The 16196-nt window shown below is 39.6% G+C and overlaps 1 protein-coding gene across 5 annotated transcripts in view; it reads right to left on the bottom strand.

Annotated features, from left to right (window-relative positions):
• Positions 1 to 4127: 4127 nt before the first annotated feature.
• The window catches only part of LDLR (low density lipoprotein receptor), a 38326-nt gene continuing 26257 nt past the window's right edge, over positions 4128 to 16196 (bottom strand). Inside the window, exons 11-18 of one of the 5 annotated variants that reach the window (XM_007488520.3) lie at positions 13576 to 13694; positions 12422 to 12561; positions 11094 to 11235; positions 10670 to 10822; positions 9897 to 10055; positions 9183 to 9260; positions 7784 to 7941; positions 4128 to 6654 (exon numbers count right to left, since the gene is read on the bottom strand). In XM_007488520.3, coding sequence (XP_007488582.1) covers positions 6619 to 6654; positions 7784 to 7941; positions 9183 to 9260; positions 9897 to 10055; positions 10670 to 10822; positions 11094 to 11235; positions 12422 to 12561; positions 13576 to 13694 — 985 coding nt within the window. In that variant the 3' untranslated portion in view covers positions 4128 to 6618. Of the gene's footprint in view, positions 7942 to 9182; positions 9264 to 9896; positions 10056 to 10669; positions 10823 to 11093; positions 11236 to 12421; positions 12562 to 13575; positions 13695 to 16196 lie in introns of all 5 variants that reach the window. The other 4 variants (XM_056822738.1, XM_007488521.3, XM_001364920.5 and 1 more) reach the window with 4 other exon arrangements.

Genomic DNA, 16196 nt, shown 5'->3' on the forward strand with positions numbered 1-16196 from the left:
CCTGTCTAATCTATGGATAAGAAAAGAATTTATGACAAGATATACCATTATAGGAAGTAAAATGGATAACTCTTATTACATCAAATTAAAAAGGTCTTGGATGGGGACAAGTAGGAGGCTCAATGGATTGAAAGCCAGACGTAGAGATGGGAGGTCCTGGGTTCAAATATGACCTTGGACACTTCCTAGCTATGTGATGCTGGGCAAGTCACTTAACCCTCATTGCCTAGCCACCCTTACCACTCTTCTGCCTTAAAACCAATATTAGGTATTGAATCTAAGATGGAAGGTAAGGGTTTAACAAAAAAAGAAAGAAAGAAAGAAAAGGTTTTATATAAATAAAATTAATTCAGCCAATATTAAAAAGAAAGTAGAAAAATAGTGGAGGGGGTGGGTTTTTAACACAAGTTTCTCTGCTAAAGTCCTTGTCTCTCAAATATATAGAGAACTGAGTCAAATTTATAAGAATATAAGTCATTTCCCAATTGATAAATGGTCAAAGGATAAGAACAGGCAGTTTCAAAAAATATTTATTTTAGAATACTTTTCCATGGTTACATGATTCATGTTCTTTCCCTCCCCTCTTCCTTCCCCATTCCTGGAGCTGTCAAGCAATTCCCCAGGGTTATACATGTACCATTGATCAAGACCTATTTCCATATTATTGATAATTGCACCAGAGTGATCGTTTAGAGTCTACATCCCCAGTCATATCCCCATCGAACCATGTGATCAATCATATGTTTTTTCTTCTGCTTAGAACAGGTGGTTTTCAGATGAAGAGAGCAAAGCTCTCTATAATCATATGGAAAAATGCTCTAAATTATTATTGATTAAAGACATTCAAATTTAAACTACTCTGAGGTATAACCTCATACCTATCAGATTTACTGATATGACCAAAAAAATGACAAATGTTTTATGGGATATTGGAAAATTGGGACACACACACAATTGGTAGAATTGTGAACTGATCCAGTCATTTTGTAGAATCATTTGGAACTATGCCCAAAGGGTAGCAATCTCACTACCAGATTTATATCTCAAAGAGATTTTTTAAAAGGAATAAGACCAATATATACAAAAATATTTATAGTAGCTCTTTTTGTGGTGGCAAAGAACTGGAAATTGAATGTCTACAAATGGGGGAATAGCTGAACAAGTTATGGTATATAATTGTGAAGGAATACTATTGTGTTATAAGAAATGATGAGCAGAATGCTTTCAGAAAAACCTGGAAAGACTTATAAGAACTGATGCAAAGGGAAGTGAGCAGAACCAAAACTATTATACATAGTAAATGTAACATCGTACGATGATTGATTGTAAATGACTTAGTTTTTCTCAGCAATACAGTGTCAAGACAATATCGAAGGACTTCGGATGAAAAATGCCATCCATCTGCAGAGAAAGAACTGATGAAATTTGAATGAAATTTTAGTATGCTTTTTAAAATTATTTTTCTTTATTTCACAAAAGGCGGTCTATGCTTTCTTTCAAAACATGACTAATATAAAAATATATTTTGCATGACTGCTCATGTATACTCTCTATCAAATTGTATGCCTTCTTAACAAGTGGGGAGGGGAGGGATAGAGAAAGAATCAAATGTTAAAAAATGTTTTTTCTGTCTAATTTGAAAAACATTTTTTTTTAATTTAAAAAAATTGTTTGGAGGAAAGATGCAGGGTGAGAAGAGAAGTAGTGATGGTGATGCCAAAAAAAAAGTATGATTGAAATATTTTAAATTAAATTTTATTGATAGTTTATGTTTTTCTCACCAATGTTTCCCCCAGTGTCTCTCATCCATCCCTTCCCAGAGAGCCATCCCATATATCAAATAATGTTTTTTAAGGAAAATAAAATGAAAAAAAGAAACCAAGAAAACTGATCAAAAGGTCTGAAAATATGTGAGCCACATTCACGGACTCCCACCCCTACAAAGGATTGAAGGGGTGGCAGGGATGTCCCCTCTTTTTCTTCTTTGGAACCAGGTTTGTTCTTTACATTTCTGCCACATTTGCTTCTGTTTGTTTTGTGATTGTTCTTTCTACTTCTATCTTTGAGGTCAGAGGTTATATTATTTTCTCGATTACTTGTGTCAGGCTGGATCCAGACATGTAAATCTTTGCATGTAAAGTTTCTGAGCTTATTTGTTTTTTAATATACAGATGAGAAGAAGGAAATATAAGGAGGACTGGTGAAGCAGCACACCTTTGAAACCAATTTGCTGAATTTATTATATATGTGATATATAATATAAATAATAATTATGTATTACATGTAATAATGATATATAAAAACAAAATAATATATAATATATACAATAATATAAGATAATGTAATAATATAGTTATATATTATATGTAAAACCAGGCTGAATTGAAAGTCATGGCTTCATTTACCGGTCTCTTTTTCTGTTTTTCATATATGGAACTATTCATATCCGTTGATATTTATCAAGTTCAGAGTAGCAAAGAATAAACATTTACAACAAAGGGAGGAAATAATAAAAGCAGTGACTCTTACGAGAGGAATGTCTGGCTCTCTGGGAGGTCAATGAGGGATGTAGGGAAAGAGGGGAGCAAGTGCCTACCTAGTCCATCTTACTAATGGGTGCAAACTAACAGGCAGAGCACAGGATGTGGGGAAAAGGTTCTAGGGACAGAGCCAAAATCCATGCTGGGCTCTTTCCTTGGCTGACTCGCCCCACCCAGGAATCCGCCTTGCTGGTACCATTCCCAGGGTAAGTGACAGGAGAAGACAGGAGATTAGAGGGGATGTGCTTGTCCCTGTATATATTCTGTTCTCCTCCGAACAGAGCCTGGAGAGAAATATCTCGGAATCTGGGGTAGGGGGAAATGGAAAAAGCAGTTCAAACTAATCATAATATCAAACATACGGGCAGTCCTTTTCCTAGAGTTACTATCTTCTTTTTAAAATGTTAATTTTAAAAAATCATTTTAATTTTGTATCTCTTCCTCCTACTGTCCCTCTCAAATAAAAAAAATAGAAAATCCTCATAACAAGTACTCACAAATCTAGCAAAACAAATTCTCATGTGGGCCACATCCAAAAACCCATCTCATTCAATATTTTAAGACTGTCACTACAAAGAATGTTATCTAGGGGCAGCTGTGTGGCTCAGTGGATTGAGAGCCAGGTCAAGAGATGGTTGGTCCTGGGTTCAAATTTGATCTCAGGTACTTCCTAGTTGTGTGACCCTGGGCAAGTGACTTAATCCCAATTGCCTAACCCATACCACCCTTCTGCCTTGGAACTGATACTTGGTAGCATTCTATGACAGAAGGTAAAAAAGAAAAAAGTTAGTTCTACAGCTTAGCCCTAGTAAGACCCTAACAAACAGGGCAGCTCCCTTCTACCCAGCCTGCACTTCCTGCCACATAAAACAAGCAGCCTCAAACTTCACTTCCTCCCCTCCTCCAAGGCTGGAGGCAGGCTTCTGCTCCTCCTTAGCACTCAGAAGTAGTCAAGTTTTCTTAGAAATGACTCTTTATTAAGCAAGACAATTTTGTATTTCTCCAGTTATGTAGATCACGCAAAGGCTGGAGGGTAAGGTTAGTGGAGTGGTGGCTCAGGGCCCCAAGGGGCCTAGAATGGCAAAAAGCTTCACTTTAGGTAAGAACAAACAACAGGTTGATGCCCAAAGGTTGATGGGAAGAACAATTTCTAGAGTTTGTTAGCAAAGTTCCCTCCATTCCCTGTTCTTTTGTCAGGGATCTTAAAGATTCAAACCACCACTCCCTCTCCTTCAGAGGATTAAGATATGGAACCCAAAGCTAGTTCCAGGGCTCAAATTTCAGACCTTTGAGGAGTCACTGCCAATGGGCATCCAAGAGTGGTGCCATCACAGAGATAAGAAAGGGCTTTGCATTTGATTGCCAATATAGAGTAACTGCTCCCAGCCAGGTGTGTGGCAGCCGGGTAGTAACAAAGAGTGGTTAGGTAGCCTCTATTGACTAAAAAGCAGGGTAGGGAAGGAGAATGGCTGACTCTTCTCAGATGCCTCTATCTGGGCAATGTCCTCCACCCCAGAGTTCTCCTGGGGGATTCCAAGGGGAAAAACATTGAGATTGAATGGAAAAGGAAACACACATTAACTTGAATCTGTGCACTTTAGAAATTTAATTGATCACAATAAGACAATCAGGCTACAAAAACATTTTGTACATATAATTGGTTAAAAAAATTCAATACCCCCCATTCCAAAGGCAATCAGCATTTCATCTGTATGTGCGCAAATGCCATTTCCCCAGGAAGCATCAGCTACAATGGTGCAAAGGTCATCTTTAGAAACAGGATGAGGAGAAAGACCCAGGAAAAATCATCCCAGATGAAGAGGGTGCCCCCAAGAAGTTTAACAATAAATAAAGTGATTTTTAAAAAATGACAGTGGTCTCGCCCAAATATACAAAGAATACACAAAGACATATTGTGTGCAAAAAAAAATACAAACAAAGCAATAACCTACTGACTATACATGATTTTATTTACAGGCTTCAGAATGTCTTTCACAGCTTCCGACAAAAGAAGGTTGTAGTGCTTTATATCTTTCTTTAGTCTAGTGTTTATGCCCTTTTCACTCCCATTTCCTTTCGACTCTGAGAGGGATGGGTTCCTAGGGGCAAGGGGAAAAGAAACATTTACCAATTAGGAATGATGGGGGTTTGCCTGGCTCTCTCCCAGTGTTCAATTCAACTTAATTCAACAAGCATTTATTCAGGGGCCATGAAATATAAGGCAAACAGTCCAATGGCTGGTTGCTGCTCTTCCTTCCAAAAGTTTTCAAATTCAAAATATATAGCTGAATCCACCATAAGGATTACTAGTCCTATGCAAATATTCTGAGCAAAGGATGCTAAAATTGGAGATGTACTGAGATGGCACATCTCCCCCAAGTGAAGTAAAGTATTCAACTAGGTGGTCTAACACTATGTTGGCAAACCTATGGCACTCATGCTGGAGAGGGTTGCTTTCCTCTCCCTCTGCACACCTAAGGTTATTTCTCTTATCACTGGCCCCTCTGCCCAACAGCCCAATGGGAGCACTTCCTCTTTCCCCTATCTGGAGTAAGGAAGGGGTTCATATGCAGCATAAAGATTGCAGTTTGGGCACTCGTTCTCTAAAAGGTTCATCATCACAGGTCTAGAAGTTTTCATAAGAAACACAAAAGAGAAAACTTTTCAAATAGCCCACTAGATGTGAACTAGAAAGATAATAGATGGCAATTATAAACTGTATTTTAAACAATGCAGTCCTGGCTTAGATTTCCTGATCAACTCTTCCATTTGGACAATCTCAGACACTCAGAAGAGTACGTACACACACACACACACACACACACACACACACACACACACACACACCTCTTCTTATTTATTGAACAGTATACAAAATACCGCAAATTTACAAATACAATACAATCTTTGTTGGCAGTTTACAATGTGTCATTCTGGCCAAGCCTTCAATATTAGTCAAAATAATATATACAAAAGCAACAGTGCAAAATTATAATAAAAATATAAAATTTACAAATATACAACCCTGAACTGAAAAAGTGCAAGGAAAAAAAAAAGGAGACAAAATTTACCAATGAAAAGAAAGAGGGGCAAGTGGAAGAGAGGGAGGTGTTTGGTGCAGGGAAAAAAACCCTAAAAAAGAGCTCCATAGTATGGCAGACTAAGAACTCCCAAGACAAAAGTGGCCTAGCTGGAATTCACTGGATAGTGCGTGGCACATTATGGCATATCGTAGGATGAATGGTGGCAGATCTCCCTCCAGGAGCTACTGTAAATGAATGGTTAAGTGTCTGGGGTTAGGATAGTTTTAGCTCAAGCTAACCCCACACTTGGTGACTAGTCATCTCTGAGGCAATTTAATGGCTTAAGAGAAGAGCACAGATGTGCTTGGAAGAGGCAAAGTTTGGATTATGAGAGGGTGGGCAACAGAACGAGTTATCTACCAAGAACTCCAAGGTAGAAGAAGTAAACACTTTCACTCCTGAGATAAAGGGAGTAGGGAAGGGATGGGGCGCAGCACCTGACCCAGGAGTAGCACCTGTTTCTATCGGAAAACCACTGTGCCTTAGTTCAGTCCCCAAGTCTTCACATAACCCCATTCCTCATCTTCACTCCTTTAGCCAAAAGACTGTGGTGGAGGGAAGCATCCAGATCCCATCAGAGAAATATTGCAGCCTTACATCCAGAGAATCACCCCATCTTGTTTCCTGGTTCTCTTCTCCTTCACACGTAAGGGAAAATACCAACAAAAGCCATCATTCAAAGACCCCATCAGAAGCTTGACTGTCCTGCCTCCAAGATGAATAAATATATAAAACAAAACTCCAAGTAGACAGTCAGCTTAGCCCAGACATCACCCACAAAGCCCATTCATCTGGGGATGGGTGGAGATAGTGGCTTTTGTTTTCCTTTCTCTTCTTTCTTTAGGTAGGAGGATATCGGTCTGGACCCTTGGGAAATAGCAGCAGTGGCTGCCCTGGGAGGTGAGCAGTTGATAAAGGAACTGGGAAAGAAAAGGCATTTTCCTCCCATAAATAAGCAGCAACTTTTGGTAAAAGGCACTTCTTGTGGCAACCATTCATGCAATATCATCTTCCAGGCTCACTATCTGTCTCTGTAAATGCAAAAAGGAGAGGTTAGGAATAGTCTTGTTGTTTCTTCCACCCAGTTGTCAAAATATCCACCCTGAAGCCTTCCCAGAGTAGGACAAATGATCCATAATGTGGCAGCATACTAGAAGAATAAGTCACAAAAAATCTGCAGCAGCTCACTTTGCAAACTTGGACAAATTATTTCCTTTGAAGGGAAGGAATGCAAGGAAGGAAACATGCATTTACTCAGCACATATTATGTACCAGGCACTATGCTTAGCCCATTATCGAATCATCTCATTTGATCTTCACAAGAACTCTTCAAAGTAAACTGAAGCAGATAGAGGTTAAGTGACTTGCCCAGGGTCACATAGCTAATTAGTATGTGAGGCTTGATTTGAACTCAGATCTTCTAGACTTCAGGTGCAAACATTAATCCATTGCACCACCTGGAAGCTTTCTCAAACTGGCATTGAACATATATACAAAAATAAATTGTTCCCATCATACCAAAAAAATAGAACCTAAGGATCTGCCCATCAACTGGGAAAAGGCCAAATAAGTTATAGTATACAAATGTGATAGAATACTATTAGGCCATAAAAGATGAGAATAAAACAGTTTCAGAGAAATATGTTAAGATTTGTATGAACTGATGCAGAATAAAGCAAGCAGAACCCAAATAACATATACAATAACTCTGTAAAAATAAACAACTTTGAATGACCTAAGAACAGGTCAGCTCAATGACCAACCATGACTACATGCCGCCCACTTCTAGATAAAGAGGCAACAACAGACTCATGGTGCAGCATTGACAAAGTCAACGTGGAAATGTTTTGCCTGACTATGCATATTTGCTACAAGAGTTCTGTTTTTCAACTCTTTTTTTTTAATGAGTATCTGGTAGAAACACCCATTTTTGTTCATTATAAAAATAAAATATAATAAAAAATTGTAATGAATTAGACAAGACGATTTCTTTGGACCCCTCCAGTTTTTAGTCTTTGAATTACACTTTGGATGCTGCCACAGAGAAGGCAAAGTCTATGTACTATTATAGTACGTCGTTTATCACAGGACCTGGCATATACAGGCCATTCAATGAATATTTGTCCGAGGAGTGACTGGATGAGCAAACATGCATCTTACCGAGGGATATGTGTAGCCATCTTGACTCCTACAGATGTGAACTTCATCTTCTGTGGTCTTTTGATAAACGGGATTATCAAAGTTTATGCTGTTGATGTTCTTGAGCCTCCAGTTCTTCCATACCAGGAATGCTCCAAAGGCAATCAAAATGAGCAGAACTGGAGAAAGGGAAGGAGGAATATAAGCTGCTTGAGGGCAGGAACTAGTTTTCATTTTGTCTTTGTTTCCCCAAGCACTAGCACAACTCCCAGTATTTAGTAAATGTTTCATAGGATAATACAGGATTATGGTGAGTATCCTTTGATATAGGGAGGGACACATCTACTAATCATATGCCCCAGGAAAGTTAAAGACAGAGGGAGGGACAGCTAGGTAGCTCAGTGGATAGAAAGCCAGGTCTGGAGTCCTGGGTTCAAATCTGAACTTAGACACTTCCTAATTGTGTGACCCTGGGTAAGTCACTTAACCCCAATTGCCTACTCCTTACTTCTTTCCTGTCTTGGAATGGAGACTTAGTATTGATTCTAAGACAGAAGGTAAAAGTTTAAAAAAAAGAGAGAGAGAAAGGGAAAAGTCTCACATATAGAAAGATATCATGGCAGCATTTTTTAAAGTATCAAAGAACTAGAAGAAAAGTGAGCATATATCAACTGGGAAATGGCTGAACATATTGTGGTAAAATATGGAAGTAAAATTACTATAAGAAATTACGAATAGGAAGAAATCCAAAAATTTTGCTAAGATATACTATGAACCAATACATAGCAAAGCTGCCCAGAAAAACCAGATCAGTTTACGTGATGATAATGTAACCAAAAAGAGACTCTGAAAGACTTTGAACTCTGATCGATACTGGGACCGATCAAAACTTCAGAGAAGTCTCCAAGTATCTCTACTGCCTTTTGGTAAAGAGATACAGAGTAAAAGTAGCCAATGTACTAGTCTGTTTTGTTCGGGTGTACTAACTAGTTACCAGGGAGGGTTCTATGTAGGGGAAGGAGTCAAGAGTTCCAGAGATGAACTGAAGGCAAATTACTTCTCTGCTCAAAAATCTTCATTGGCTTCCTGCCTCCCCAGTAACGTCTGAACCCCTTCTTCACAACTTGGCGCCACCTTAATCTCAGAGTTATGCTTCACCCAAATCAGGCTATTCAGTGCCCCCCAGCTATTCATGTACTTTCCTACCTCCATGCATCTTTGCTTCAGTAAACTGCCTCCCAAGCCCTCTTCACCTATTGAATACCATACGTGAAGGTTCAACTCAAATGCCATTTCCTCCCCAAACCTAACTTAGCATGCATTAAAGGAAAATGTGTTGATGTATTGATGAAATTCAGGCTTTGCTTGACGGGATTAGAAAAAGGGTTAAAGAACATGTTCTGAGAAGAAGGCATCTTACCTATTGGTAAAACAATGGATAATGCCGTGGGTCCATTATGGTGCTCTTGACTCTCTTGTATACCCATTTGATTCAGTACTGCTGAGGAGGAAAAAGAGAAGTAAGCCACCTTCCAAAGGAGGAAGATAAAAAAACCCATTAACAATGAATTACTAGTTTATGAAGATTACATCTTAGGCTAGACTGTTGTGCTGCTTTTAGAAATTCAACTGAACTCATGCTCTTCAACTGAGAAAAAGTTGCCTTTTTGTTCCTCCACTAACTCCATCATACTTCAATTCCTTACTGGTAGAAAGTGGCCAATCTATTGAGTCAACGTGGCATAGCAGATGGATCTCACCTCTGATATTTACTTGCTGGATGAACCTGGGCAAGTTTCCTCAGTGACAATCATTCAACACCTACTATGCGCCATACACTATGTGCTATGCTCTGGGTCCCATACAACTCCCTAAGATTTATCAACAGTCCATAATATCCTTTAACATTGTAGGGGAAAGCAGGCCATTCAGGATGTTTGGACTAGGGGACCTCTCTGTCACCTCCACAAGGTTCTAGGTACCTCTCTTGTTTTTGGAAAAGTCTACAAACAGAAAGGAACCCTAAGCAAGGAGATAGCCTTCATTTTCAACTGTTCCAGTGACGTTAGGGAAGACTAGGTCAATTTTAAATCATCTAGGTGCTCCTGGCCGTATTAGACACCTTGAAATTTACCTTTTTGGGACATTGTAACCATTTCTGCCGTCGTGAGGTCAGGAGTGCCATGCTTGATGGTCGGCTTCCGTGTAATGGCTGTTACTAAGCCCGCAAGAGTAGTCATTTTAGGCTCCTTTGTTGCAATGGGCTTGGAAGAAGTAACAGGTACAATTGCTTCTAGAAAAATAAAAATGTCCTGAGTACCAATCAAATTTGATTAAGAGTTGAAAATTGTTATTTTTGCATAATTGGGAAAATGTTTTTTACATAATTTTTTTAAAGATTCTATTAACAGAACTCTGTGAATATAATACCAACACAGAGCTTCCTTGAAATTCTATGCAGTGGGCAACTAGATGGCTCAATAGATAGAGAGCCAGGCCTAGAGATGGGAAGTCCTAGATTCAAATGTCTAGCCTCAGACACTTCCCACTGTGTGACCCTGGACAAGTCACTTAACCCCCATTGCCTACCCCTTACAACTCTTCTGCCTTGGAAACAATACACAGTATTGATTCCAAGATGGAAGGTGAGGGTTTAAACAAGAAATTCTCTGAAGATCTTGGGCTCATTAAATGCCAAGAGCTGTGATCTACTACATCAACACTGTAACTAGAACTTGGGCAGAAAGAGGAGACCAAAATATTGAAAGGTTCTGGAACCTCAGGACTTGTTAAAACAAGGGGAAATCATGCCTCCAAATTAGTTGTTCACTCAATGAAAATGCAACCTGGGTAGGCATAAAGGCTCCCTTGCAAGGCTGATGCTCCAGGATTCCTAGAGTTGCTTACCTTTGATACACGTTCGCATATCTGCAGCTAGGTTCATGCCATCAGGACAGGCACAGGTGAATTTGGGGGAGTGAGAGTTGATTTGTGGGGCTGGAAGGCACAGATACTGGCAGCCACCATTGGAGAGAGAAGTCTTCTCACACCAGTTAACCCCTGAAAGGTCAGGAAATATAGGGGTGAGCATTCACTCTGATTCAACCAGCTTTCATCCCTCACTCTTTACACATCTAATAGGCACCAAAAGCATGAAGACAAAAACCAAAGCAGTCTCTTATCCTACTTGAAAGAAATCTGTCTAGCATGAATGTACGAAGATGCAAAGACAACTCAATTCCAAAGGAGAACAAGATAAATCAAGGAACCGAGAGAAAGGAAGGGAGAGCTTCAAGATGCCAGGAAATGCCCATAAAAGTCAGTTTAGTACCTGTAGGCTGGGTGAGGTTGTGATAGAGGACAATGTCCTCAGGAGACAAGAGATCTTCTGCCACCAAAATAATATCAGATCCGGTGAGGCGATTTGCACTGAAAATGGCTTCATTTATGATATCTGTCCAGAAGACCTTATCCTAAGGGATCATTAAAGAATAACAGATCCTATGAAGTAATAGGTTTTTCTCCAACACACACGAAGCCCAAATCTCTCTGCCCCTCCAGCAGCCCCTCACCCCCATAGGACAACTTCCTTTTGTTCATGACAGAGGAGACCATTTAGCTTCATGTCATGAATGGTAAAAGCCAAGAGACATTAAGACTGGCCTTCTCTTCCTTATAAATAAAAAATGACTAACTAAATAAATAAATAAAAATGACATGTGAGCAAGGTTATAGAACCAAAGAATTATAGACCCAGAGTTAAGGGATACTGGAAGTCATCTAGTCTAACCCTCCCCCGATTTTAGGAATGAGGAAACTGAGGCCCAGAAGATTATATCCCTTGCCCTAAGCCATGCAGGTGGTAGTAATAACTCTAACATTATCTATAATTTTGTACATATTATCTCATTTGATCCTCACAATGACTCCGTGACATAGATGCTATTATTATCTTCATTTTACAATCAGGGAAACCAAGGTTGAAAGAGGTTAAATGACTTGGCCAGAGTAATATAGTCAATATCTTCTAAGGAAGAATTTAAAACTCAGATCATCTTGACCACCAATTCCAGGGTTCTATTCAGATTGAATCAAGAATTCAAATCTAGGTCCTTTGACTGCAGAGCTAATGCTCTTTCCACTGAACAGTTCATTTCCCTCTAATTTGAGGGGAATGCACAGAAAAGGAAGGAAAAGGTGATATAGTCTACAAATAATTTAAATGGAAAAAATAATTACATATGTGCTATGACATAGGGGTGGGGGGGAAGGAAAAGAAACTTATTTGAAACTCTAGTGGAAGGGGGCAACTAAGTGGTTCAGTAGATAAAGAGTCAGGCCTAGAGACCAGAGGTCCTGGGTTCAAATCCGACCCAAGATACATCCTAGCTGTGTGACCCTGGGCAAGTCACTTAGCCCCCATTGCTAGCCCTTACCACTCTTCTGCCTTGGAACCAATACTTAGTATTGGATTCTAAGACAAAAGGTAAGGGTTTTAATAATTTTTAAAAAACACCCCCCTTGCCAAATCACTGCAATAAAGCTTATTCCTTTTCATAATTAAGCATTCAGAGCAAACCTCTGAAAAGATACTTGTTTGTAAGCAAAACAAGCCCCTCCTTCCCTGTATCATTTACCTAAATTGCCCCAAATTCTCACCTCAAAAATTGCCAGGGAAAATGGGTGTGCAAGTTTGTTTTTATCCTCTAACACTATCCTCCTGTTTCCACCATTGACATCCACGCTGGAGATGGAGTGAAGCTTGGAGTCAACCCAGTAGAGACGATCACTGGACAGATCTATAAACAAGACAGGGATAAAGTGAGGGCAGCATATAGACAATGTGAGCCCCCAGCCCATTAAACACTGGGACTGTTTGACAGTTAGCTGCTTTCTCTCTCTCATCTCCAGCTTCAGGACACTCAAGAAATGTGTCATTTTGTTGATGTGGGTACTGAGTTCCCTGCTGCCAATTCAGGTCATCATAGGCCCTCCCTGCCTCAGGGGATCATCTTCATGAATGATTAAAAATATACAATGCCTTGGTGGCTGGCCTTCTGGGAAGCATCGGTGGGCATAGCTTTCAAGAGCCCAATCAGGAGAGGATACTAATGGAGGTTATGAGGTTACTCCCATGTTAAAAATATTCCCATGGAGAAAAGAAACACAGAAGAAAAACAACTGCTTGGCCACATGGGTCGATGGGGATGACTGGAGATGTAGACTCTAAAGGATCACCCTAGTGCAATTATCAATAATATGGAAATAGATCTTAATCAGTGATACACATAAAACCCAGTGAAATCGCGTGTCGGCTATAGGAGGAGGGTGGAAGAAGGGGAAGGAAAGAAAATTCATCATGTAACCATGGAAAAATATTCTAAATCATCTAATTAAATAAAATTTTCAAAAAAATAAAAATAAAAAAATTTTAAAGAAAAAAAAGGAAATGGAAAGTACAAAAAAATATTCCCATAGACAACTGCAAGAAGACACCAAAGAGTGGAGTCAGAAGCCTCAGCATTTTTTCATTTTTAGGAAAAAATGCAACATCTAAATTTCAGTGGAATTTTTCTGCAGCTTAGATATTGTGTTATGAAGTGGGAAAGGGTTTTTTTGTTTTGTTTCTTAGGTTTAGCTGTCTTCCCCTTAGCAGCAGAAAGGCAGAGAACTATGAACATGCCATGGTTCCCTCATTGTTAGATTTGATCACTGAATTGACTGGTTTTTGCCTCAGTGTCTTTCTTCATTAAAAGGCAGAAGGGGATTGCTTTTTCTGACCGATACACATTTCCTCACACAGCACAACATACCAAGAGTGATTCCATTGGGCCATTCTATCGCTTCCGTCACCAGGGAAAAACTGTCAACTCCATTCAGACCACCTTTCCCAATCTTAGCAGGGGTTCCCCAGTCTGTCCAATACATGAAGCTGATAGGGGAAGGGAGAAAAGGGGAAGACATGAATATTGACAGAGAATTAGGCATCTCAGAATTGAAAGGGCGCTCAGGATCCTCTAGTCCAACCTGAATAAGACTCTCTTTTACCACACACCCCACAAGCTTTGCTTAGGGACTCCCAAAGAGGAGAAATTAACTCTCTCCAGCAGTAGACCATTCCACTTTGGGAAAGTATTAAATCATAGACCATAGTCACATCAGAGCTTTCAGAGCTGGAAGGTAATTTAGCATTCAGAGAGGAACTTAACTCTCAACCAATGCATAAATCCCTCTATAAAAATTAAGAAGTTTTCCCTCCGACTTAGCCTAAATCTATCTCCTTTTTTAAAAATGAAAATATGTGTTTAATTAATCAAAACAAGATCAAACACAACATAACTACAGAGAGTTAGAATACAGTAGAAAAATTGTTGGATTTGGAGTGAGACGATTTTTGCTTGAATCTAACGCAGAACAATTCTTCCTTTCTCAATGAGTTTGATTCCTGGTTAACATTTTCCCTCTATATTCCAACTGCTACTCTCATACCAGGAAATTTCAGCATATGTGCTGTTCCCTCAAATATCCAAACTTCTCAGTTCCTTCAACTCTAAGACAGAAGGGCAAGGATTAGGCAAATGGGGTTATATGACTTGCCCAAGATCACACAGCTAGAAAGTGTCTGAGGGCAGATTTAAATCTATTTCTTTGCAACAAAAAGACACTGCAATTCCCCCAGGTCTGCCTTCAGGAGGCAAACAGGACAATTCCTCTATCTTTCCAGTATTAGCTCTTCAAATACTTGAAGATAGCTCTCATGCCTACTGAGCTTTATGTGTGTCAGGGGAAATATAGCCCTAGTTCCTTTGACAGATTCTCCTATGGCAAGAACTAAAATCTGGGCCCTATCCAATAGGAATATGTGGTCTGACATCTATCTCCATTGCCTAAATCTACAGCTATTCATGATTCTAAAAACTAGTACCTGAGATGCAGGAGGTGGGATATTGTTAGTACTTATTTGACTGTTCTTAGATCTTTCAGTTATTCCTGCTGCTATCCTAGAATCCTGAAATCCTAGAATTTCAGAGCTGACTTTTGAGGTTTCTGAGCCACCTTCTGGAGCCACATGCACAGGTATAGAGCAAAGGCATCATCCTACATTTCCAGGGCTTAAATTTTCCACCTCCCACCCTGGGCCATTCCATTGTTTGAAAACTCTTCCCCCTTATGGGAAACTGAAATCTTGCCTGACGCTCAATGATCTTAGTACGTCCTAAAGCACTCTATAGAACAAGCTTGCACCTTCCTTCCACAACTGCCCTCAAGTGTTTGGTGAGAACAATTCCATCCCCAGGCTTCTCATCCCTTCTTCCTTTAGCACTTCCCACTCTGACAGGAAATTCAGACACCCTGGAGGTATCCTTCTAGTCTTCCTCTTCTCAGCATGCCCTAATTATTAAAAGGCGGGGCTAGGAATGAATTCAATTCTCCAGATGTGGTCTGGTCCAGCACTGAGTACATTGGGACCATTATTAGCCATGCGTGTCCATCTGCACACCCTGCCACAACCACTTTGGTCATTAATATCACCTCCTTCCCACAGGAACCCTGAGCTTTGACTCTGGAACCACCCAGCTTCTAAAATTTGGGCTTTTGTCAGATCTTGCCTTGAACCATCTCCAAAATACATTGCCATGCCCCCTCTCTCCTCCCTCCTAGTTCCTCTTTAGGAATAGATGGGAACTTTCCATCTAGATAATTATACTTTTTAAGGAGTTCTTCAATGAGTTTTGGGGTCTTTTAATTTTTTATTCCAACTTTGTTTAAGGTATTTTTCCTTCCATTTTTGTACCTCTTTTACCAAGCTGTTAATATTCTTTTCATAATATTAATGCATCAGTCTCATTTCCCCCAATTTTTTCTCTACCTTGCTTATCTCTTTTTTTAACTCATGTACAAATAAATATTGTTTGTGTACAAACAAAAAAAAAAGGAATAGATGGGAAGCTCCTAGAGACCAGGACTGTTTTGTTCACTTCTATTTTTATCCCCAGCAATTAGCAAAGCAAATGTCTTGTTGGTAGTAAGAGCCCAAGAAGTGTTCTGTCTATGACCGAATACTATCCTTGTGCTAGGGCATTCCAAAATCCTCTCAAGTTTTGGTGGGGGAGGTGGGCTTAAATAGCTACATCAAACTACTGTTTCCTACTGTGCTTGGGGCCAACGAAAAACCCCAAGGATTTTTCATATGAATAAGCTAAGAAACCAGATCTCCTCCATCCTTATCTGAACAAATGATTTTTCAAACTAAAAGACTGTATAACCCCCTAATAACTGGTTGACTCACTGACATAACAAAGGAGCAAAGGCAACCTAGTAGGGATCCTAGCTCTGCCAAGAACTAAATTTTTCTGGGTTTCACCTTCCTTGCCTATAAAATGGAGGAGTGATCTAGATTCTCTTTAAGATTCCTTCTGCTTTTAAATCTTCT

This window comes from Monodelphis domestica, chromosome 3, assembly GCF_027887165.1.
Source record: "Monodelphis domestica isolate mMonDom1 chromosome 3, mMonDom1.pri, whole genome shotgun sequence".
Classification (NCBI taxonomy): Eukaryota; Metazoa; Chordata; class Mammalia; order Didelphimorphia; family Didelphidae; genus Monodelphis; species Monodelphis domestica.